The sequence below is a fragment of the Oncorhynchus mykiss genome, chromosome 17, assembly GCF_013265735.2.
Source record: "Oncorhynchus mykiss isolate Arlee chromosome 17, USDA_OmykA_1.1, whole genome shotgun sequence".
Lineage (NCBI taxonomy): Eukaryota > Metazoa > Chordata > Actinopteri > Salmoniformes > Salmonidae > Oncorhynchus > Oncorhynchus mykiss.
This window is the reverse complement of record NC_048581.1, coordinates 6,401,518-6,426,517: the sequence shown is the minus strand read 5'-3', so window position 1 is coordinate 6,426,517 and position 25,000 is coordinate 6,401,518. Positions and strand designations below refer to the sequence as shown.

Genomic DNA, 25,000 nt, shown 5'->3' with positions numbered 1-25,000 from the left:
TACGAGGAGATGCGTGTCTCATGAACTTTAAGTAGCCTTTATTTGTTGTGATATAATCCTTTCGAGACAGGATTGTGTCACGGATCTGGGGAAGTGGACCAAAGCATTTCTGCAGCTTTGAAGGTCCTAAAGAACACAGTGGCCGCCATCATTCTTAAATGGAAAGTTTGGAAGTTTGGAACCACCAAGACTTCCTAGTGCTGGCCGCCCAGCCAAACTGAACAATTGGGGGAGAAGGGCCTTGGTCAGGGACGTTACTGAGAACCCGATGGTCACTCTGACAGAGCTCCAGAGTTCCTCTGTGGAGATGGGAGAACCTTCCAGAAGGACAACCATCTCTGCAGCACTCCACCAATTTGGCCTTTTTGGTAGAGTGGCCAGACGGAAGCCACTTCTCAGTAAAAGGCACATGAAAGTCTGTTTGGAGTTTGCCAAAAGGCACCTAAAGGACTCTCAGACCATGAGAAACAAGATTCTCTGATCTGGTGAAACCAAGATTGAACTCTTTGACCTGAATGCCAAGCGTCAGGTCTGGAGGAAACCTGGCACCATCCCTACGGTGAATCGTGATGATGGCAATATCATGGTGTTATTGGGGATATTTTTCAGTGGCAGGGACTGGGAGACTAGTCAGGATCGAGGGAAAGATGTACGGAGCAAAGTACAGAGAGATAATTGATGAAAACCTGCTCAAGAGCACTCAGGACCTCAGACTGGGGCAAAGGTTCACCTTTCCACAGGACAACGACCCTAAGCACACAGCAAAGACAACATAGAAGTGGCTTTGGGACAAGTCTCTGAATGTCCTTGAGTGGCCCAGCCAGAGCCCGGATTTGAATCTGATCAAACAACTCTGAAGAAATCCTGAAAATAGCTGCGCATTGACGCTCTCCATCCAACCTGACAGATCTTGAGAGGATCTGCAGAGAAGAATGGGAGAAAACACCACAAATACAGGGGTGCCAAGATTGTAGTGTTATACCCAAGGCGGCTTGAGGCTATAATCACTGCCAAAAGTGCTTCAACAAAGCACTCTCTGCTCAACAACACTGACTGTGAATCAATCTGGTTGATTCTCTGGTTGATTCTCTGCTCAACAACACTGATCGCGTCAAACTTTGCTGTGTGTCCAGGCTGTCACTTCTGTCATCAGCTACTAACACCAGTGCTGCACCTTTGTCCTTGTCCCTGGATGACGTCTTCCTGCTCCCTCTTCCATAGTGAGAACACTGATGGCTCAACATGGTTTTCTGAGAGACTGGATGAAGGCATTCTGCTCCCTCTTCCATAGTGGGAACACTGCTGGCTCAACATGGGCTTCCTGGTTATGAAAGAAAGTGTGATGGTCAATGGTAGCCTCTCCCATTGTTTGAAGCAGTTGTAGTCTTTGTTGGCATGTATCCAAATCAAATCAAAATCAAATCAAATTTATTTTATATAGCCCTTCGTACATCAGCTGATATCTCAAAGTGCTGTACAGAAACCCAGCCTAAAACCCCAAACAGCAAGCAATGCAGGTGAAGAAGCACGGTGGCTAGGAAAAACTCCCTAGAAAGGCCAAAACCTAGGAAGAAACCTAGAGAGGAACCAGGCTATGTGGGGTGGCCAGTCCTCTTCTGGCTGTGCCGGGTGGAGATTATAACAAAACATGGTCAAGATGTTCAAATGTTCATAAATGACCAGCATGGTCGAATAATAATAAGGCAGAATAGTTGAAACTGGAGCAGCAGCACAGTCAGGTGGACTGGGGACAGCAAGGAGTCATCATGTCAGGTAGTCCTGGGGCATGGTCCTAGGGCTCAGGTCCTCCGAGAGAGAGAAAGAAAGAGAGAATTAGAGAGAGCATATGTGGGATGGCCAGTCCTCTTCTGGCTGTGCCGGGTGGAGATTATAACAGAACATGGCCAAGATGTTCAAATGTTCATAAATGATCAGCATGGTCGAATAATAATAAGGCAGAACAGTTGAAACTGGAGCAGCAGCACAGCCAGGTGGACTGGGGACAGCAAGGAGTCATCATGTCAGGTAGTCCTGGGGCATGGTCCTAGGGCTCAGGTCCTCCGAGAGAGAGAAAGAGAGAAGGAGAGAATTAGAGAACGCACACTTAGATTCACACAGGACACCGAATAGGACAGGAGAAGTACTCCAGATATAACAAACTGACCCTAGCCCCCCGACACATAAACTACTGCAGCATAAATACTGGAGGCTGAGACAGGAGGGGTCAGGAGACACTGTGGCCCACTCCGAGGACACCCCCGGACAGGGCCAAACAGGAAGGATATAACCCCACCCACTTTGCCAAAGCACAGCCCCCACACCACTAGAGGGATATCTTCAACCACCAACTTACCATCCTGAGACAAGGCTGAGTATAGCCCACAAAGACCTCCGCCACGGCACAACTTAAGGGGGGGGGGGAGCGCCAACCCAGACAGGATGACCACATCAGTGACTCAACCCACTCAGGTGACGCACCTCCTCCAGGGACGGCATGAGAGAGCCCCAGTAAAGCCAGTGACTCAGCCCCTGTAATAGGGTTAGAGGCAGAGAATCCCAGTGGAAAGAGGGGAACCGGCCAGGCAGAGACAGCAAGGGTGGTTCGTTGCTCCAGAGCCTTTCCGTTCAACCTCCCACTCCTGGGCCAGACTACACTCAATCATATGACCCACTGAAGAGATGAGTCTTCAGTAGAGACTTAAAGGTTGAGACCGAGTTTGCGTCTCTGACATGGGTAGGCAGACCGTTCCATAAAAATGGAGCTCTATAGGAGAAAGCCCTGCCTCCAGCTGTTTGCTTAAAAATTCTAGGGACAATTAGGAGGCCTGCGTCTTGTGACCGTAGCGTACGTGTAGGTATGTACGGCAGGACCAAATCAGAGAGATAGATAGGAGCAAGCCCATGTAATGCTTTGTAGGTTAGCAGTAAAACCTTGAAATCAGCCCTTGCTTTGACAGGAAGCCAGTGTAGAGAGGCTAGCACTGGAGTAATATGATCAAATTTTTTGGTTCTAGTCAGGATTCTAGCAGCCGTATTTAGCACTAACTGAAGTTTATTTAGTGCTTTATCCGGGTAGCCGGAAAGTAGAGCATTGCAGTAGTCTAACCTGGAAGTGACAAAAGCATGGATTAATTTTTCTGCATCATTTTTGGACAGAAAGTTCCTGATTTTTGCAATGTTTCGTAGATGGAAAAAAGCTGTCCTTGAAATGGTCTTGATATGTTCTTCAAAAGAGAGATCAGGGTCCAGAGTAACGCCGAGGTCCTTCACAGTTTTATTTGAGACGACTGTACAACCATTAAGATTAATTGTCAGATTCAACAGAAGATCTCTTTGTTTCTTGGGACCTAGAACAAGCATCTCTGTTTTGTCCGAGTTTAAAAGTAGAAAGTTTGCAGCCATCCACTTCCTTATGTCTGAAACACATTCTTCTAGCAAGGGCAATTTTGGGGCTTCACCATGTTTAATTGAAATGTACAGCTGTGTGTCATCTGCATAGCAGTGAAAGTTAACATTATGTTTTCGAATAACATCCCCAAGAGGTAAAATATATAGTGAAAACAAAAGTGGTCCTAAAACGGAACCTTGAGGAACACCGAAATTTACAGTTGATTTGTCAGAGGACAGACCATTGACAGAGACAAACTGATATCTTTCCGACAGATAAGATCTAAACCAGGCCAGAATATCCAGACCCCAGAATGGTAGTAGAAAGGAGCCTGTTCCCCGCATGCTTCCTCACAATCATTGTCTGGATCGACCACTCCCCCACCTGACCACAGGACCAGTATTGCTGACTGATCTTCATTCCTACAGCCTTCATCACCGCCCCTGGAGTCTCTTCACTGTCTGATCTTCATTCCTACAGCCTTCATCACCATCCCTGGAGTCTCTTCACTGTCTGATCTTCATTCCTACAGCCTTCATCACCATCCCTGGAGTCTCTTCACTGTCTGATCTTCATTCCTACAGCCTTCATCACCGTCCCTGGAGTCTCTTCACTGTCTGATCTTCATTCCTACAGCCTTCATCTCCATCCCTGGAGTCTCTTCACTGTCTGATCTTCATTCCTACAGCCTTCATCTCCGTCCCTGGAGTCTCTTCACTGTCTGATCTTCATTCCTACAGCCTTCATCACCGCCCCTAGAGTCTCTTCACTGACTGATCTTCATTCCTACAGCCTTCATCACCGTCCCTGGAGTCTCTTCACTGTCTGATCTTCATTCCTACAGCCTTCATCTCCGTCCCTGGAGTCTCTTCACTGTCTGATCTTCATTCCTACAGCCTTCATCACCGTCCCTGGAGTCTCTTCACTGAGTAAGTATAGATAGTATAAGAAACCTCTCCCATTCTACTTGTCTATTATCTTTGTTTAGAAATAGTCATTTGTGTGACCTACTGATTTTCCCTACAATTCATTTTAAGGATTTAGAAATATAGAAATGGTAGAACGAGGAATGTCAGAGTCTGGAATATAAATATATACAATTTGTTTAAAATGTATATGATGGTGTGTCTAGACATTATGGACCGTATATGAATATAAAAGGTGTGTACAGCAGTAGTTATATAGGATGAGCCTTGACTAGAATACAGGGTGGAGTACTGGGTGGTAGACGGCTAGTAACAGTGACTAAGTTCAGGGCAGGATACTGGGCGGAGGCCGGCTAGAAGTGACTATTTGAACATTCATATTGGACAGCCTTACCTATAGAGTAGCACCACCACCCATCAGCCCATTCTCTTCTTGATGTCAAAGCTGCAGTGTATTGTTGCTATAGGAGTTTATGATTAATAATCCTATTTCAAGACACACTAAGATGTCACCATACTATTCATTTAAAGCCCCTCTGTCAGATATAAACCATCAGAGTGGGAAACCAACTGACATGGAAACAATGGAGCAAATGTATCACTATCAGAGGGGTCTATTATGACATCATATAGAACTACTCAGACATTCCAAATATCACTTGATTATCAGAGGGGTGAATTATGACATCATATAGAACTACTCAGACATTCCAAATCAGGCTTCATCCACATCATGAAGGTGGATATTGATCCAACCATCTCAAAAGTAATGACCGGGCTGATGGAAACAGGATATGCCTGTACACTTTTATAAATGGTGACAGACGATTTGTTACTTCGTTTGACAATTTGTTTGTATATTTGTGTCAGTAAAAATGTCTAAGTGAGAAATGGCTGTGGAAACTCCTTAATGATAACAATCACATCTTAGTTAACTTGGAGTCACATGATATGTTGTGTGGTCCTCCCACTATGACTTGAGAAACCACGTAGTTTATTAGGCTACAGATGAAATAAGTTATGAACTTCACAGGGTTGTGAAAGTGCACGTGATGAGCTTGATGCTCCATTCCAATACATTTTGAGGTTCTTATTCTGGTGACATGATGATCGAAGCTTGGTTGCCATTTAACAAATAAAATAATAATCTCATCTATCGGGTAATGTTTATTCAACCAGTGGGAGGTTTGTAAATGCCCCCAGGAAAGTGGAACGAGGAACTCTTCATTGAGACAATAATACACAGCAATCTGTGGGAGAGTTGTGGTGGATATTATAAAATAAGGATCTGCTGGAGTCCAAGTCAAACCAAGATTCTTTATTTCTGAGCTCAGAGAGAATAACAGAGTTACACAGCGCAGTGTAGACAGTCTGAATTCCTGAAGCATTGGGTGATGAGCACATATCTTTATAGTTTCCTGTTCCTGGGCGGGACTTTATTCATACAAGGATGCAGGTGCAGCTGTTTTGCAACACAGAATGATACTCCCAAGAACAGGAGATTATAATACATTTCACAAGGTTAGTCACATACTCAGTTATGTGGACACACAAACAACTAACATTTTCCATTACAGAGTCTGAACATTTTCATTTCATTAAATCATCAGTGGGCCAACAATGCAAATGTCAACAATGGAACTAATGCATCACATCCAAATATCACTTGATTATCTGTAGTGCTGGAGGAATGACACACCCAGATAAACACAAAGAGTTTAAAAAAGGACAGTTTAAAAGAAGGAACCTGATCTTCTTTATATTCAAACTGACAGCCTCCATATTCACTTCATGTCTTCTAATAGAAACAAACAAATATATGTTTGAGTATACCCTGTACCATTTAATTTCATCTGGTAAAGACAGGTAAACACATTGTCAGTCAACAATATAAGACAACGGGTTCTCTGTTCTATGTTCTCTGATGAATTTTAAGTCAATGAGATGTGAAATATCAATATACAAGTAATTATTCTCTTCTGTGTGGATTATCTCATGACATTTAAGTGACTGTGATGAGTAATATGTTTTCCCACAGTCTGGGCTTTTGTAAGCATTCTCCGCCCTGTGTGAGGTCTCATCTGTTCCTTCAGGCTTCGTAAATGGGCAAACGCTTTGCACCCTGTGAGCAGTGATAAGGCTTCTCCCCTGTGTGTATTCTCTCATGGCGTTTCAGATGACAAGGCCGTTTGAAACTCTTTCCACACTGGGAGCAGTGGTAAGGCTCTTCCCCTGTGTGTATTCTCTCATGCCGTTTCAGATGACAAGGACCTTTGAAACTATTTAAACATTGGGAGCAGTGGTAAGGCTTCTCCCCTGTGTGTATACTCTCATGCCGTTTCAGATGACAAGGTCGTTTGAAACTCTTTCCACACTTGGAGCAGTAGTACGGCTTCTCTCCTGTGTGTATTCTCTCATGTCGATTCAGCTGCCCTGACTGGTTGAAACACTTTCCACAATGGGAGCAGTGGTAAGGCTTCTCCCCTGTGTGTATTCTCTCATGTTGTTTCAAGTTCCCTAAATCGTTAAAATTCTTTCCACATTGGGAGCAGTGGTAAGGCTTCTCCCCTGTGTGTATTTTCTCAAGTTGTTTCAAAGCCCATAACCGGTTACAACCCTTTCTACAGTGGGAGTACTGGTGTCTTCTTGCTGGTTTGGACGTCCCTGGCTCTGGATCCTCTGTGTCTGGTCTTTCTCCTGCCAAAGACAGTGTTATTTTTAAATAGAGACCAGAATGAAACCACATGATAAAACAACCTTGCTGCGAGGGTAAATCCTAAATCAGATCTCTCAATAACCTGAGGCCGGTTTTAACAATCTTAGTGTGATTTTAAAACCAATGTAGAGCTTCCTTGTAATTACTGCAATGTTTACATTACTTAACAGCAATCCTTGGGAGAGTTGTGTTAGATATTATAAAATAATGATCTGCTGGAGTCCAAGTCAAACCAAGATTCTTTATTTCTGAGCTCAGAGAGAATAACAGTTACACAGCGCAGTGTAGACAGCCTGAATTCCTGAAGCATTGAGTGATTAGCACATATCTTTATAGTTTCCTGTTCCTGGGCGGGACTTTATTCATACAAGGACACAGGTGCAAATTGGTTTGCAACACAGGATGATACTCCCAAGAACAGGAGATTATAATAGGACAGTTTCACAAGGTTAGTCACATACTCAGTTATGTGGACACACAAACAACTAACATTTTCCATTACAGAGTCTGAACATTTTCATTTCATTAAATCATCAGTGGGCTACAATGCAAATGTCAACAATGGAACAAATGCATCACATCCAGATATCACTTGTTAATTAATCTGTGGTGCTGGAGGAATGACACCCAGATAAACTTAACTTAAAATTTAAACACATGGAACCTGATCTATCCTACATTGAAACTGACAACTCCATATTCAATTAATGTTTTCTAATAAAAACATACAAATATATGTTTGAGTATACTTGGTACAATTATTAATTTAATTTCATATGGTATAAACAAGTAAACCCATTCTCAGTCAACAATATAAGACAATGGGAGCACTGTGTATGTTCTCTGATGAATTTTAAGTCAATGTGATGTGAAATATCAATTTACACACTAGGATAAGTAATTATTTTCTCCTGTGTGGATTCTCACATGACGTTTAAGTGACTGTGATGAGCAATATGTTTTCCCACAGTCTGAGCACTTGTAAGATTTCTCCCCTGTGTGCAGTCTCACATGTTCTTTCAGATTTCCTAAATGGGTAAAACGCTTTGCACACTGGGAGCAATTGAAAGGCTTCTCCCCTGTATGTGTTCGCTCATGAGCTTTCAGATTTCTTAAGTGGCTAAAACTCTTTCCACACTGGGAGCAATGGAAAGGCTTCTCACCTGTGTGTGTTCGCTCATGAGCTTTCAGGATTCCTGACTGGCTAAAACTCTCACCACACTGGGCACAATGGTATGGCTTCTCCCCCGTGTGTATTCGCTCATGAGTTTTGAGGGTGTCTAACCGCATAAAACTCTTTCCACACTGGGAGCAATGGAAAGGCTTCTCCCCTGTGTGTATTCGCTCATGAGCTTTCAGCTTTCCTGGCTGGCTAAACCTCTTTCCACACTGGGAGCAATGGTGTGGCTTTGCTCCCGTGTGTATCCGCTGATGTCTTTTCATGTTAACTAACTGGCTAAAACTCTTTCCACAATGGGTGCAATGGAAAGGCTTCTCCCCTGTGTGTATTCGCTCATGAGCTTTCAGGCTTCCTAAGTGGCTAAATCCCTTTCCACACTGGATGCAGTGGTAAGGCTTCTCTCCTGTGTGCAGTCTCATGTGTTCATTCAGGTTTCCTAAGTGGCTAAATCTCTTTACACACTGGGAGCATTTGTAAGGCTTCTCACCTGTGTGGATTCGCTCATGCACTTTCAGGTGTCCTAATTCGCTAAAACTATTTCCACACTGGGCGCAATGGTATGGCTTCTCCCCTGTGTGTATTCGCTCATGAGATTGCAGGTTCCCTAACAAGCTAAAACGCTTTCCACACTGGGCACAATGGAAAGGCTTCTCCCCTGTATGTATTCTCTCGTGTCTTTTCAGATTTCCTAAAAGGTTAAAACTCGTTCCACACAGGGTGCAATGGAAAGGCTTCGCTTCGGTGTGTATCCTCTCATGTCTTTTCAGGCTTCCTAACTTGGTAAACCTAGTTCCACAATGGTAGCAGTGGTAAGGCTTCTCCCCTGAGTGTATTCGCTCATGAGCTTTCAGGCTTCCTAACTTGGTAAAACTCTTTCCAATCTGGGAGCAGAGGTGTCGTCTTGCTGGTTTGGATGTCTCTTGTTCCCCCGAGTTTGGTTTTTCTCCTGCCAAAGACAGTGTTTATTTAAAGAGAGCCCTGAATGAAACCTCCACATGATAAAACCGCCTTGCAATGAGGTTTAATCCAAATCAGATCCCTCAATAACCTGAAGCTAGGCCATTTTTCAAACATTTCATAATTTAAAACAATCTTGGTGTGATTTTAAAGCAGATTATGTTGTAGAGCTTCCTAGTAATTTGTTTAGTTTACATTACTTATTCATTCTGTTTTAGAAGTCAGAAAACAAAAAACTAGACAGTTCTAGGACACTGAAGACACAGACGTCGCTGGATTCCTATTGAACAGGTGGTTCTAAATATATAACCCTCATAGCTGTATGATACAGAATGTGACCTACACACTTCCTTAAACCTAAAATAAGTAGAGAAGTAATTTGGTTTGGAAGTCCAAAATATGTTTTACATTGGAGACAGACACAAAGCACATCAGTAACATCTCCCCGTTGTCTCAAGGGTTCGACACATTGCTGTTCACAAATCTTTAACATTTTGACTAATCACTAATGTCATGATATTTCGGGTAAAGTAAAAATAATGAAATATTTGGGGCAGATTAAAATATGTATTATTATAAACAACTTTTTTGTAAATTGCTAGTTTACAGTCTTGTCTCCTCGCTGCAACTCCTGTAATATCTCGGGAGAGGCGAACGTCAAGAGCCAACCCGGAAGCCAGCCACACCAACGTGTTGGAGGAAACACTGTACACCTGGCGACCGTGACAGCGTGCATGTGCCCAGCCGCCACAGGAGTCGCTAGAGCGTGATGGGACAAGGACACCCCAACTGGGCAAACCCTCCCCCAACCAGGACGACGCTGGTTGTTGGCCAATTGTGCGTCACCTCATGGCTCTCCCGGTCATGGCCGGCTGCGAAACAGGTCGTACATTTTGGAGAAATGTCCTCTGGTCTGATGAAACAAAAGTAGAACCGTTTGGCCATAATGACCATCGTTGCGTTTGGAGGAAAAAAGGGGGGGGCTTGCAAGCCGAACAACACCATCCCAACTGTGAAGCGCGGGGGGTGGCAGCATCATGTTGTGGGGGTGCTTCGCTGCAGGAGGGACTGGTGAACTTCACAAAATAGATGGCATCATGAGGCAGGACAATTATGTGGATATATTGAAGTAGCATCTCAAGACATCAATCAGGATGTTAAAGCTTGGTGGCAAACGGATCTTCCAAAATGGACGACGACCCCAAACATACTTCCAAAGGTGTGGCAAAATGGCTTAAGGACAACAAATTCAAGGTATTGGAGTGGCCATCACAAAGCCCTGACCTCAATCCTATAGAACATTTGTGGGCAGAACTGAAAAAGTGTGTGCGAGCAAGGAGGCCTACAAACCTGTCTCTGTTACACCCGCTCTGGCAGGAGGAATGGGCCAAAATTCACTCAACTTATTGTGGGAAGCTTGTGGAAGGCTACCTGAAACATGTGACCCAAGAAAAACTATTTAAAGGCAATGCTACCAAATACTAATTGAGTGCATGTAAACTTCTGACCCACTGGGAATGTGACTATTATTCTGACATTTCACATTCTTAAAATAAAGTGGTGATTGTTACGTTCCCCAGTTTCTGGGTTGTGGTTTGTTATGTGTGTTTCAGGACGGCTTCCTGAAATCCTCTAAGCAGCTGATTGGTCGACTCCATGGCTAATTGGAACTGACCCCGCCCCCTTGTCAAGATGCAGCTGTCTCCAATTACCCATTCCTTCAGAAGCTATATGAAAGCCATTGTTCTGTTTGGAAGAGAGATCATTGAAGAAAGATGATTGCTGAGAGCTCATTGAAGAAAGATGATTGCTGAGAGCTCATTGAAGAAAGATGATTGCTGAGAGCTCATTGAAGAAAGATTATTGCTGAGAGCTCATTGAAGAAAGATGATTGCTGAGAGATCATTGAAGAAAGATGATTGCTGAGAGAGGAGGCTGATGGTTATAGCATATGTTGGTTGTTTCTCAGGCAGTTGGTATGTATTATGTTAGTTGTAGATGGGAGCAACTAGGTAGGTTCTGTGTGAGGTTGTTGCCCCCCCCCCCCCCCCTGTATTTTGGTTAGGGCACTAGGTGGTGCTAAATTAGGTAAGTAGTGGTTAGGCAGGTAAGATTGGCTAAATTGTATGTAAACTTCTGACCTCCACTGTATATAGTACCAGTCAAAAGGTTGGACACACCTCCTCATTCAAGGGTTTTTCTTTTTTGCTATTTTCCACATTGTAGAATAATGGTGAAGACATCAAAACTACGAAGTAACACATACAGAATCATGTAGAAACCAAAAAAGTGTTAAACAAATCAAAGTATATTTGAGATTATTCAAAGTAGCCCCCCTTTGCCTTGATGACAGCTTTGCACGCTCTTGGCATTCTCTCAACCAGCTTCACCTGAAATGCTTTTTTACAAACGTCTTGAAGGAGTTCCCACATATGTTAAGCACTTATTGGTTGCTTTCCTTCACTTCATCTCAAATGGGTTGAGGTTGGGTGATTGTGGAGGCCAAGACATCTGATGCAGCATTCAATCACTCTCGTTGGTCAAATTGCCCTTACACAGCCTGGAGGTGTGTTTTGGGTCATTGTCCCATTGAAAAACAAATGATAGTCCCACTAAGCCAAAACCAGACGGGGTGGTGTATCGCTGTGGTAGCCAACCTGGTTAAGTGTGCAATGAATTCTAAAAAATCATTGACAGTGTCATCAGCAAAGCACCCCCACACCATCACACCCCCTCCTCCATGCTTCACGGTGGGAACCACGCATGCAGAGATCATTCTACTCTGCGTCTCACAAAGACGTGGCGGTTTGAACCCAATCTCAAATTTGGATTCATCAGACCAAAGGACAGATTTACATAGGTCTAAGGTTTATTGCTCGTGTTTCTTGGCCCAAGCAAGTCTCTTCTTATTATTGGTGTCCTTTAGTAGTAGTTTCTTTGCAGCAATTCGACCACGAAGGCCTGATTCACGCAGTCTCCTCTGAACAGATGTTGTTGAGAATGTGTCTGTTACTTGAACTCTGAAGCTTTTATTTGGGCTGCAATTTCTGAGGCTGGTAACTCTAACAAAATGATCCTTTGCAGCAGAGGTAACTCTGGGTCTTCCTTTCCTGTGGAGGTCCTCATGAGAGCCAGTTTCATCATAGCAGAGGTAACTCTGGGTCTTCCTTTCCTGTGGAGGTCCTCATGAGAGCCAGTTTCCTCATAGCAGAGGTAACTCTGGGTCTTCCTTTCCTGTGGAGGTCCTCATGAGAGCCAGTTTCCTCATAGCAGAGGTAACTCTGGGTCTTCCTTTCCTGTGGAGGTCCTCATGAGAGCCAGTTTCATCATAGCGCCTGATTGTTTTTGCGACTGCACTTGAAGAAACTTTCGAAGTTCGTAATTTTCTTGATTGACCTTCATGTCTTAAAAGTAATGATGGACTGTCGTTTCTCTTTGCTTATTTGAACTGTTCTTGCCATAATATGGACTTGGTCTTCTATACACCACCCTACCTTGTCACAACACAACTGATTGGCTCAAACGCATTAAGAAGGAAAGAAATTCCACAAATTACCAAGGCACATCTGTTAATTAATTGAAATGCATTCCAGGTGACTTCCTCATGAAGCTGGTTGAGAGAAGGCCAAGAGTGTGCAAGGCAAAGGGTGGCTACTTTGAATAATTTGTTTAACACTTTTGGTTACTGTATGATTCCATAAGTGTTATTTCATAGTTTTGATGTCTTCACTACTATTCTACAATTTATAAAATAGTAAAAACGAAGAAAACCCCTTGAATGAGTAGTTGTGTCCTAACTGTTGACTGGTACTGTATATATGGTCGATTCTGTGGGAAAGTCAACCTGAACATGTGTAACGGAGGTGAGAACGTGCCATAAACTCACTCCACAGCTTGAAACGTCACAGATGGAGCTGTCCAACTGGTACCTTTTTAAACTCACTCCACAGCTTGAAACGTCACAGATGGAGCTGTCCAACTGGTACCTTTTTAAACTCACTCCACAGCTTGAAACGTCACAGATGGAGCTGTCCAACTGGTACCTTTTTAAACTCACTCCACAGCTTGAAATGTCACAGATGGAGCTGTCCAACTGGTACCTTTTCTATAGCTCCATCGGTTCATTGTCAAGGAGAGCGGTCACATGTGATGAGAAGCAGAGGATCACTAGTTTGAGTCCATTATGGGGATAGAGGAGGAAGCTAAACTGTAAGCAGCACACTGATGTCAGAAACATGAACAATAAAGTGAGTCATTTCCAAATGAAACAATGTTCTTTAAGGTCTATATAGTATATATATATTAAACCATGTTTTTTAAGGTCTATATAGTATATATATTAAACCATGTTCTTTAAGGTCTATATAGTATATATATATGAAACCATGTTCTGTTAAGGTCTATATAGTATATATATATGAAACCATGTTCTTTAAGGTCTATATAGTATATATATATATTAAACCATGTTCTTTAAGGTCTATATAGTATATATATATTAAACCATGTTCTTTAAGGTCTATATAGTATATATATATTAAACCATGTTCTTTAAGGTCTATATAGTATATATATATTAAACCATGTTCTTTAAGGTCTATATAGTATATATATTAAACCATGTTCTTTAAGGTCTATATAGTATATATATATTAAACCATGTTCTTTAAGGTCTATATAGTATATATATATTAAACCATGTTCTGTTAAGGTCTATATAGTATATGTATGTTGGAGTTCATTTGACCTGTTAGAGTAGGAAATGTAATACATTTTGTCCATTAGAGACGGAGGCCAAGTCTCACAAGAAAAGCTTTTCATTCAGTCCTATTTCATAACCCTAACCCTAACCATAACCCTAACCCTAACCATAACCCTAACCCCTAACCCTAACCATAACCATAACCCCTAACCCTAACCCTAACCCCTAACCATAACCATAACCATAACCCTAACCCCTAACCATAACCATAACCCTAACCCTAACCCCTAACCCTAACCATAACCCTAACCATAACCCCTAACCATAACCCTAACCCCTAACCATAACCATAACCATAACCCTAACCATAACCCTAACCATAACCCCTAACCCATAACCATAACCCTAACCATAACCCCTAACCATAACCCATAACCCCTAACCCCTAACCCTAACCCCTAACCATAACCCCTAACCCCTAACCATAACCCCTAACCATAACCCAAACCATAACCCCTAACCATAACCCCTAACCCCTAACCATAACCCATAACCCCTAACCCCTAACCCTAACCATAACCCCTAACCCCTAACCATAACCCCTAACCATAACCCCTAACCATAACCCCTAACCATAACCCTAACCATAACCCCTAACCCCTAACCATAACCCCTAACCCCTAACCATAACCCTAACCCCTAACCCCTAACCATAACCCTAACCCTAACCCTAACCATAACCCCTAACCCCTAACCATAACCCCTAACCATAACCCTAACCCTAACCACTAACCCTAACCATAACCCTAACCCCTAACCATAACCCTAACCCCTAACCATAACCCTAACCCTAACCATAACCCCTAACCCCTAACCCATAACCCCTAACCCCTAACCATAACCCCTAACCATAACCCTAACCCTAACCCCTAACCATAACCCCTAACCATAACCCTAACCCTAACCACTAACCCTAACCATAACCCTAACCCCTAACCATAACCCTAACCCCTAACCATAACCCTAACCCCTAACCATAACCCTAACCCTAACCCTAACCATAACCCTAACCCTAACCCTAACCCATAACCCTAACCCTAACCATAACCCCTAACCATAACCATAACCATAACCCTAACCATGACCCTAACCATAACCCCTAACCCATAACCATAACCATGACCCTAACCATAACCCCTAACCCATAACCATAACCCTAACCCCTAACCCCTAACCATAACCATAACCCCTAACCCATAACCATAACCATAACCCCTAACCCATAACCATAACCATGACCCTAACCATAACCCCTAACCCATAACCATAACCCTAACCCCTAACCCCTAACCATAACCATAACCCCTAACCCATAACCATAACCATAACCCCTAACCATAACCCCTAACCATAACCCCTAACCATAACCCCTAACCATAACCATAACCCCTAACCCTAACCATGACCCTAACCATAACCCCTAACCATAACCATAACCCCTAACCCCTAACCCCTAACCATAACCCTAACCCCTAACCATAACCCCTAACCATAACCCCTAACCATAACCATAACCCCTAACCCTAACCATAACCCCTAACCATAACCCCTAACCCCTAACCATAACCCCTAACCCCTAACCATAACCCTAACCCCTAACCATAACCCCTAACCATAACCCCTAACCATAACCCTAACCCTAACCCCTAACCATAACCCCTAACCATAACCCCTAACCCCTAACCATAACCCTAACCCCTAACCATAACCCCTAACAATAACCCCTAACCATAACCATAACCATAACCCCTAACCATAACCATAACCCCTAACCCCTAACCCCTAACCATAACCCTAACCCCTAACCCCTAACCATAACCCCTAACCATAACCCCTAACCATAACCCTAACCATAACCCCTAACCATAACCCCTAACCATAACCATAACCCCTAACCCCTAACCCCTAACCATAACCCCTAACCATAACCATAACCATAACCCCTAACCCTAACCCTAAACCCTAACCATAACCCTAACCCCTAACCATAACCCCTAACCATAACCCCTAACCATAACCCCTAACCATAACCCTAACCATAACCCCTAACCCCTAACCATAACCCCTAACCATAACCCTAACCCCTAACCATAACCCTAACCCCTAACCCCTAACCATAACCATAACCCTAACCCTAACCCCTAACCATAACCCCTAACCATAACCCCTAACCATAACCCTAACCATAACCCCTAACCATAACCCCTAACCCCTAACCATAACCCCTAACCATAACCCTAACCCATAACCCTAACCATAACCCCTAACCATAACCATAACCCCTAACCATAACCCCTAACCATAACCCCTAACCCCTAACCCATAACCCCTAACCATAACCCCTAACCATAACCATAACCATAACCCCTAACCATAACCCCTAACCCCTAACCATAACCCTAACCATAACCATAACCATAACCCCTAACCCATAACCATAACCCTAACCATAACCCTAACCCCTAACCCCTAACCATAACCCTAACCATAACCCCTAACCATAACCCTAACCATAACCCCTAACCCATAACCATAACCCCTAACCCCTAACCATAACCATAACCCTAACCCCTAACCCCTAACCATAACCATAACCCTAACCCCTAACCCCTAACCATAACCCCTAACCATAACCCCTAACCATAACCCTAACCATAACCCCTAACCCCTAACCATAACCCCTAACCCCTAACCCATAACCCCTAACCATAACCCCTAACCATAACCCTAACCCTAACCCTAACCCCTAACCATAACCCCTAACCATAACCCCTAACCATAACCCCTAACCATAACCCCTAACCCCTAACCCATAACCCCTAACCATAACCCCTAACCATAACCCTAACCCCTAACCCTAACCATAACCCTAACCATAACCCCTAACCATAACCATAACCCTAACCCTAACCCATAACCATAACCATAACCCTAACCATAACCCCTAACCATAACCCCTAACCATAACCCTAACCATAACCCTAACCATAACCCCTAACCCATAACCATAACCCTAACCATAACCCCTAACCCATAACCCCTAACCCATAACCATAACCCTAACCCCTAACCCCTAACCATAACCCCTAACCATAACCCCTAACCATAACCCCTAACCATAACCCCTAACCATAACCCTAACCCCTAACCCCTAACCATAACCCTAACCATAACCATAACCCTAACCCCTAACCCCTAACCATAACCCTAACCCCTAACCCCTAACCCCTAACCATAACCCCTAACCATAACCCCTAACCATAACCCCTAACCATAACCCCTAACCATAACCCCTAACCATAACCCCTAACCCCTAACCATAACCCCTAACCCCTAACCATAACCATAACCCCTAACCCTAACCATAACCCCTAACCCCTAACCATAAGCCTATTTCATGGCTTTTAAAGAGCTTGTTTTACGGCGCTTGTTTTATTGCCATTTTTTAACAAGTTCTGTAGATCAGATGTTAATGAAGCAATACAGACCACATTGAGGGGTCTGGAGTTTAGTTTGTCTGTTCTACAGTCTGGTAAAGATACGGGGGTTGACTGGGACAGGCAATGTAACATCCATCATGATTATAAGGAAATGGGACAGGCAATGTAACATCCATCATGATTTTAAGGAAATGGGACAGGCAATGTAACATCCATCATGATTATAAGGAAATGGGACAGGCAATGTAACACCCATCATGATTTTAAGGAAATGGGACAGGCAATGTAACATCCATCATGATTATAAGGAAATGGGACAGGCAATGTAACACCCATCATGATTTTAAGGAAATGGGACAGGCAATGTAACACCCATCATGATTTTAAGGAAATGGGACAGGCAATGTAACACCCATCATGATTATAAGGAAATGGGACAGGCAATGTAACATCCATCATGATTTTAAGGAAATGGGACAGGCAATGTAACATCCATCATGATTATAAGGAAATGGGACAGGCAATGTAACACCCATCATGATTTTAAGGAAATGGGACAGGCAATGTAACATCCATCATGATTATAAGGAAATGGGACAGGCAATGTAACACCCATCATGATTTTAAGGAAATGGGACAGGCAATGTAACACCCATCATGATTTTAAGGAAATGGGACAGGCAATGTAACACCCATCATGATTTTAAGGAAATGGGACAGGCAATGTAACATCCATCATGATTTTAAGGAAATGGGACAGGCAATGTAACATCCATCATGATTTTAAGGAAATGGGACAGGCAATGTAACATCCATCATGATTTTAAGGAAATGGGACAGGCAATGTAACATCCATCATGATTTTAAGGAAATGGGACAGGCAATGTAACATCCATCATGATTATAAGGAAATGGGACAGGCAATGTAACATCCATCATGATTTTAAGGAAATGGGACAGGCAATGTAACACCCATCATGATTTTAAGGAAATGGGACAGGCAATGTAACATCCATCATGATTTTAAGGAAATGGGACAGGCAATGTAACATCCATCATGATTTTAAGGAAATGGGACAGGCAATGTAACATCATCATGATTTTAAGGAAATGGGACAGGCAATGTAACACCCATCATGATTTTAAGGAAATGGGACAGGCAATGTAACATCCATCATGATTTTAAGGAAATGGGACAGGCAATGTAACATCCATCATGATTTTAAGGAAATGGGACAGGCAATGTAACATCCATCATGATTATAAGGAAATGGGACAGGCAATGTAACATCCATCATGATTATAAGGAAATGGGACAGGCAATGTAACATCCATCATGATTATAAGGAAATGGGACAGGCAATGTAACATCCATCATGATTATAAGGAAATGGGACAGGCAATGTAACATCCATCATGATTATAAGGAAATGGGACAGGCAATGTAACATCCATCATGTTTTAAAGGAAATGGGACAGGCAATGTAACACCCATCATGATTTTAAGTAAATGGGACAGGCAATGTAACATCCATCATGATTATAAGGAAATGGGACAGGCAATGTAACACCTATCATGTTTTTAAGGAAATGGGACAGGCAATGTAACACCCATCATGATTTTAAGGAAATGGGACAGGCAATGTAACATCCATCATGATTTTAAGGAAATGGGACAGGCAATGTAACATCCATCATGAGGAAGGAAATTTTAAGGAAATTTTAAGGAAATTTTAAGGAAATGGGACAGGCAATGTAACATCCATCATGATTTTAAGGAAATGGGACAGGCATTGTAACATCCATCATGATTTTAAGGAAATGGGACAGGCAATGTAACATCCATCATGATTTTAAGGAAATGGGACAGGCGATGTAACATCCATCATGATTTAAAGGAAATGGGACAGGCAATGTAACATCCATCATGATTATAAGGAAATGGGACAGGCAATGTAACATCCATCATGTTTTTAAGGAAATGGGACAGGCAATGTAACATCCATCATGATTTTAAGGAAATGGGACAGGCAATGTAACATCCATCATGATTTTAAGGAAATGGGACAGGCAATGTAACATCCATCATGATTTTAAGGAAATGGGACAGGCGATGTAACATCCATCATGATTTAAAGGAAATGGGACAGGCAATGTAACATCCATCATGATTATAAGGAAATGGGACAGGCAATGTAACATCCATCATGTTTTTAAGGAAATGGGACAGGCAATGTAACATCCATCATGATTTTAAGGAAATGGGACAGGCGATGTAACATCCATCATGATTTAAAGGAAATGGGACAGGCAATGTAACATCCATCATGATTTTAAGGAAATGGGACAGGCAATGTAACATCCATCATGTTTTTAAGGAAATGGGACAGGCAATGTAACACCCATCATGATTTTAAGGAAATGGGACAGGTGATGTAACACCCATCATGATTATAAGGAAATGGGACAGGCAATGTAACATCCATCATGTTTTTAAGGAAATGGGACAGGCAATGTAACACCCATCATGATTTTAAGGAAATATTTTTGCAGTCTATCTTCATGTCAACTGATGGGTTTTGACCTATAAACTTCAAACATCCTTGATGATGTCACGGCGGGAGAGAGAGAGAGAGAAGGTGCCGGACATGTAAATACTGTCAGAACATGTTGTTGACATCAGGGAGAGAGAGAGAAGGTGCCGGACATGTAAATACTGTCAGAACATGTTGTTGACATCAGGGAGAGAGAGAGAAGGTGCCGGACATGTAAATACTGTCAGAACATGTTGTTGACATCAGGGAGAGAGAGAGAGAGAAGGTGCCGGACGTGTAAATACTGTCAGAACATGTTGTTGACATCAGGGAGAGAGAGAGAGAGAGAGAAGGTACCGGACGTGTAAATACTGTCAGAACATGTTGTTGACATCAGGGAGAGAGAGAGAAGGTGCCGGACATGTAAATACTGTCAGAACATGTTGTTGACATCAGGGAGAGAGAGAGAGAGAGAAGGTACCGGACGTGTAAATACTGTCAGAACATGTTGTTGACATCAGGGAGAGAGAGAGAAGGTACCGGACGTGTAAATACTGTCAGAACATGTTGTTGACATCAGGGAGAGAGAGAGAAGGTACCGGACGTGTAAATACTGTCAGAACATGTTGTTGACATCAGGGAGAGAGAGAGAAGGTGCCGGACGCGTAAATACTGTCAGAACATGTTGTTGACACCAGGGAGAGAGAGAGAAGGTGCCGGACGTGTAAATACTGTCAGAACATGTTGTTGACATCAGGGAGAGAGAGAGAGAGAGAGAGAAGGTGCCGGACATGTAAATACTGTCAGAACATGTTGTTGACATCAGGGAGAGAGAGAGAGAAGGTACCGGACATGTAAATACTGTCAGAACATGTTATTGACATCAGGGAGAGAGAGAGAAGGTGCCGAACGTGTAAATACTGTCAGAACATGTTGTTGACATCAGGGAGAGAGAGAGAGAAGGTGCCGGACATGTAAATACTGTCAGAACATGTTGTTGACATCAGGGAGAGAGAGAGAGAGAGAGAGAAGGTGTCGGACATGTAAATACTGTCAGAACATGTTATTGACATCAGGGCTCATATGAAAAGCAGGGGTGGGGTCACAGACCGGTACGAGTCAACAGGACAGCTCTGAGTTAGGGAGGATTAAGGAATTCAAGGATGAGGTCAGATGAAGTGAGAAAGAACATGTTATTGTTAGACATCAGGGATTACATGGAAAGGAGGGGTGGGGTCACATACCGGTACGAGTCAACAGGACAGCTCTGCGTAAGGGAGGATGAAGGAATTTGAGGATGAGGTCAGATGACGTGAGAAAGAATAGTCATCACTACAGTTCTGCCTAGCAACAGAGAGGTATTGGTCTGACCATATGTGAGGAGGAGACTCAGCCTTGGAAGGGTTAAATACCAGCGCTGGTGTGAATAGGTTGCTTGTCTCATGCAGCTGTAAGACCCAATGGGTGATTTAAACTTGGTTTAAGCTTTACCAACCGTCCCTGAGTTTATTTACTCTGTTTGTTTATTTAAGAACCTAACACAACTAACAGAACTCTGTCTACTGTGGTGGAAATATACCTGGTAACAGATACCAGTCCATCTTCATGTCAACTAACAGAACTCTGCTGGTTGTCCTGGTAACATACTAGATGGCAGATCTATTTAATTTGTTCAAACTAAACTACAGCACTTACTTTGATGTGTCAAATCTGATCCTTTCTTCTCTTCTCCTCCTCTCACAGTTCCACTCAGCCCCGTTGTTTTCCTGCAGTCCACCAGCAGCACAGACAACCTCTTCATACCCAGCAGTAAGGTGCTACCGGGAGAGGCACGACACGGGGACTCCGGGAGGGAGGAAGGGCTAGCGTTGTCCTGGTAACCATAAAGAGGGGAGACAGACACATATCATTATGGATGCTGATGTCACTGTTGTCATGAAGTGCCTTTACAGAAACTCAGCCCTGACCCAGATAGAGCAAGCTGTATGCTAGACCAGATCAAGCTGTATGCTAGACCAGACCAAGCTGTATGCTAGACCAGACCAAGCTGTATGCTAGACCAGACCAAGCTGTACCATCTGGTGTTCTGATCTGGAGAGACTCTTCTCTGCCTCGTCAGCATCAGGATGTTGTTGAGGCTCCCCAGAGGATCCACCATAGTCATGTCTCTCTCCTGTGTGAACGAGAACATCAAACAGGTGGTAAACTTATGATCTACTATTACAATCACATAGAGTCTTACAAGAGGCATTGATATCTCTAAACGGGGCCTAAAATGCAAATGTTAAAGGGTTGTTCCACGAAATGGGTGCCTGTTGCATCCCTTTGATATTTAAGTAGACATCATGCACCAATATTGAATTGTAAAAGTATGTTATATTAGATGAGGGGAACTTTAATATAGACAACATGGAGAATTCAATACATCTAATTGAAAAGTCCCTAAAATATATGCACCAATGGCAGATTGACCCTTTAACAATTCCTACAGTACTGAACAACATATTCAAGTGTAGAACTTCAGTAGAATGCCACTTTAAAACCACACATTAGTTCAACAACTGCATAGTTTGTGCCCCTGTTTAAGACAGTACTCACTGGTGTTAATCTGATCTTCTGTCTCCTCCTCTTTCACTCCCAAAACTTCTTCCTCCTTCACCTTTATTGAGATAGAATCCTCTTCCTCTATAAAAGGTTCTTTCTCTTCTTTCACTGTAACAGCCTCCTCTGCTTCCTTTTTAATTCTAAAATGTTCTTTCTCTCCTTTCACTGTAATATCCACCTCTTCTTCTTCTTTCACGACAATGTTCATCTCTAGAGCTTCTTTCTTCGTACAGCAGACATCCTCTTCTTTAGCAGGGGAATAGTAGTTTAGTGAACTCATGGTCGGGGATGTTAGTTAACTAGCTAGTTAGCATTAGCGACTAGCCGAGTGCTAGGCTCAGTATCAATATTTAACTCGTTTGCAAATTGAAAAGGCAAATTAGATTAAAGTTAACCAGTTGATACGTCAGCTGACATGTGTTTTAAACACTGGGTTTGCCGAATGTACACAAACATGGTCTAAAACATCAATCTGTAAGTTTTATGTTGGCTAGCAAGCTACCGAGGTGGTTGAAAGAGTAGCCGTGTTGTTGTTCCTGAAGAAGCGTCCCGTCCAGTCCATTATACGTCACGCAAGAAGCATCACCTGAAAGATGCTCATCGCCATCTGCTGGCTGGAGTGGTAACGCAGTTTGGAAACAATAGTCACGACACTTTTTGTGTTGGAAAGAACGTCATAATAATTTAATAACAATAAGCTGATATATTTTCTCTTTCGTCTTACAACTAATACGTCCCTGTACACAGACGTAGAAGCTTAATATTGTAACGACCCTGGGTTTATAAGCGCGGAAATCGACCCTGCCGCACGAGCTTTTGCGGCACAGTCGATAGCGCGACGGTCCTCGGGCTCGAAGGTCGAGGGTTCAAGACCTGCTCCCCGCTGTTTCATTACAATATGAATATGTGGACGATGAATAAATACTTATCTGAATAGGTAGTGTGTTAATGTGTGTTTTCAATCAGGATCTCAGGGATCACTGCCTCAAACGACCACCCCTCATCACTGTCAAACGCTCCCTAAAACACTTCTGCGAGCAGGCCTTTCTAATCGACCTGGCCCGGGTATCCTGGAAGGATATTGACCAAATCCCGTCAGTCGAGGGTGCCTGGTCGTTCTTTAAATAAGCGTGCACCTTTCAAAAACATGTAGAAATAAGAACAGATATAGCCCTTGGTTCACTTTTTCACTTCAGACCTGACTGCCCTCGACCCGCACAAAAACATCCTGTAGCATTGAATAGTCCCCGCGATATGCAACTTTTCAGGGAAGTTAGGAACCAATACACGCAGTCAGTCAGGAAAGCAAAGGCTAGCTTTTTCAAATAGAAATTTGCATCCTGTAACTCCAGAAAGTTTTGGGACTCTGTATAATACTTATTAAAATAATACTACTTTTCCACCATAATTTGCAAATAAATTCATTCAAAATCCTACAATGTGATTTTCTGGATTTTCTTTGTCTCATTTTGTCTGACGTAGTTGAAGTGTACCTATGATGAAAATTACAGGCCTCTCTCGTCTTTTTAAGTGTGAAAACTTGCACAATCGGTGGCTGACTAAATACTTTTTTGCCCCACTGTATATGCTCTAGTTGGCTGGTCCTCGCTACATATTCGTCGCCAGACCCACTGGCTCCAGGTAATTTATAAGTCTATGCTAGGTAAAGCTCCGCCTTATCTCAGTTCACTGGTCACGATAACCACACCCACCCGTAGCACACGTTCCAGCAGGTGTATCTCACTGATCATCCCCAAAGCCAACACCTCGTTTGGCCGCCGTTCCTTCCAGTTCTCTGCTGCCTCTGACTGGAACGAATTGCAAACATCTCTGAAGTTGGAGACTTTTATTTCCCTCACCAACTTTAAACATCAACTATCTGAGCAGCTAACCGATCGCTGCAGCTGTACACAGTCCATCTGTAAATAGCCCACCCAATCTACCATACTGTTTTTTATTTGATTTACTTTTCTGCTCATTTGCAGACCAGTATCTCTACTTGCACATCATCATCTGCTCATTTATCACGCCAGTGTTAATCTGCTAAATTGTAATTATTCGCTCCTATGGCCTATTTATTGCCTACCTCCTCATGCCTTTTGCGCACACTGTATACAGACTTTATTTTCTCTACTGTGTCATTGACTTGTTTGTGTCATTGGCTTGTTTATTGATTAATCCATGTGTAACTCTGTGTTGTTGTCTGTGTCACACTGCTTTGCTTTATCTTGGCCAGGTCGCAGTTGCAAATGAGAACTAGTTCTCAACTAGCCTACCTGGTTAAATAAAGGTGGGGGAAAAATGTGTTCTATATGCTCTGTGTGTTATATGTGTTCTGTGTGTTCTGTGTGTTATATGTGTTCTGTGTGTTATATGTTCTGTGTGTTATATGTGTTCTGTGTAACTGTGATGGAGAGAAATGTTTTGCTGTCTGAATACAGCTGTACAGACCCTTTGGGAAGAATTAAACTTGGTTAAAGCTTCTCTAGTGTC

The 25,000-nt window shown here is 42.9% G+C and overlaps 1 protein-coding gene across 1 annotated transcript; it reads right to left on the bottom strand.

Annotated features, from left to right (window-relative positions):
• Window positions 1-7,260: 7,260 nt before the first annotated feature.
• On the bottom strand, window positions 7,261-23,059 carry LOC118940008 (zinc finger protein 501-like). Its single transcript, XM_036947936.1, has 2 exons — window positions 22,502-23,059; window positions 7,261-9,156 (listed from the first exon to the last, which is right to left on the bottom strand). Exons 1-2 carry the CDS (start codon window positions 22,785-22,787, stop codon window positions 7,919-7,921), a joined length of 1,524 nt encoding a protein of 507 aa, XP_036803831.1. The 5' UTR covers window positions 22,788-23,059; the 3' UTR covers window positions 7,261-7,918.
• Between the last annotated feature and the right edge of the window lie 1,941 nt (window positions 23,060-25,000).

Bases quoted from the DNA above. Each gene is read 5' to 3' on its own strand.
- LOC118940008 (XM_036947936.1), bottom strand. From the start codon at position 22,787: ATGAGTTCACTAAACTACTATTCCCCTGCTAAAGAAGAGGATGTCTGC. The intron at 9,157-22,501 runs GTGAGTACTGTC...TGTCTTTGGCAG, and splicing joins AGAAGATCAGATTAACACCA to GAGAAAAACCAAACTCGGGG.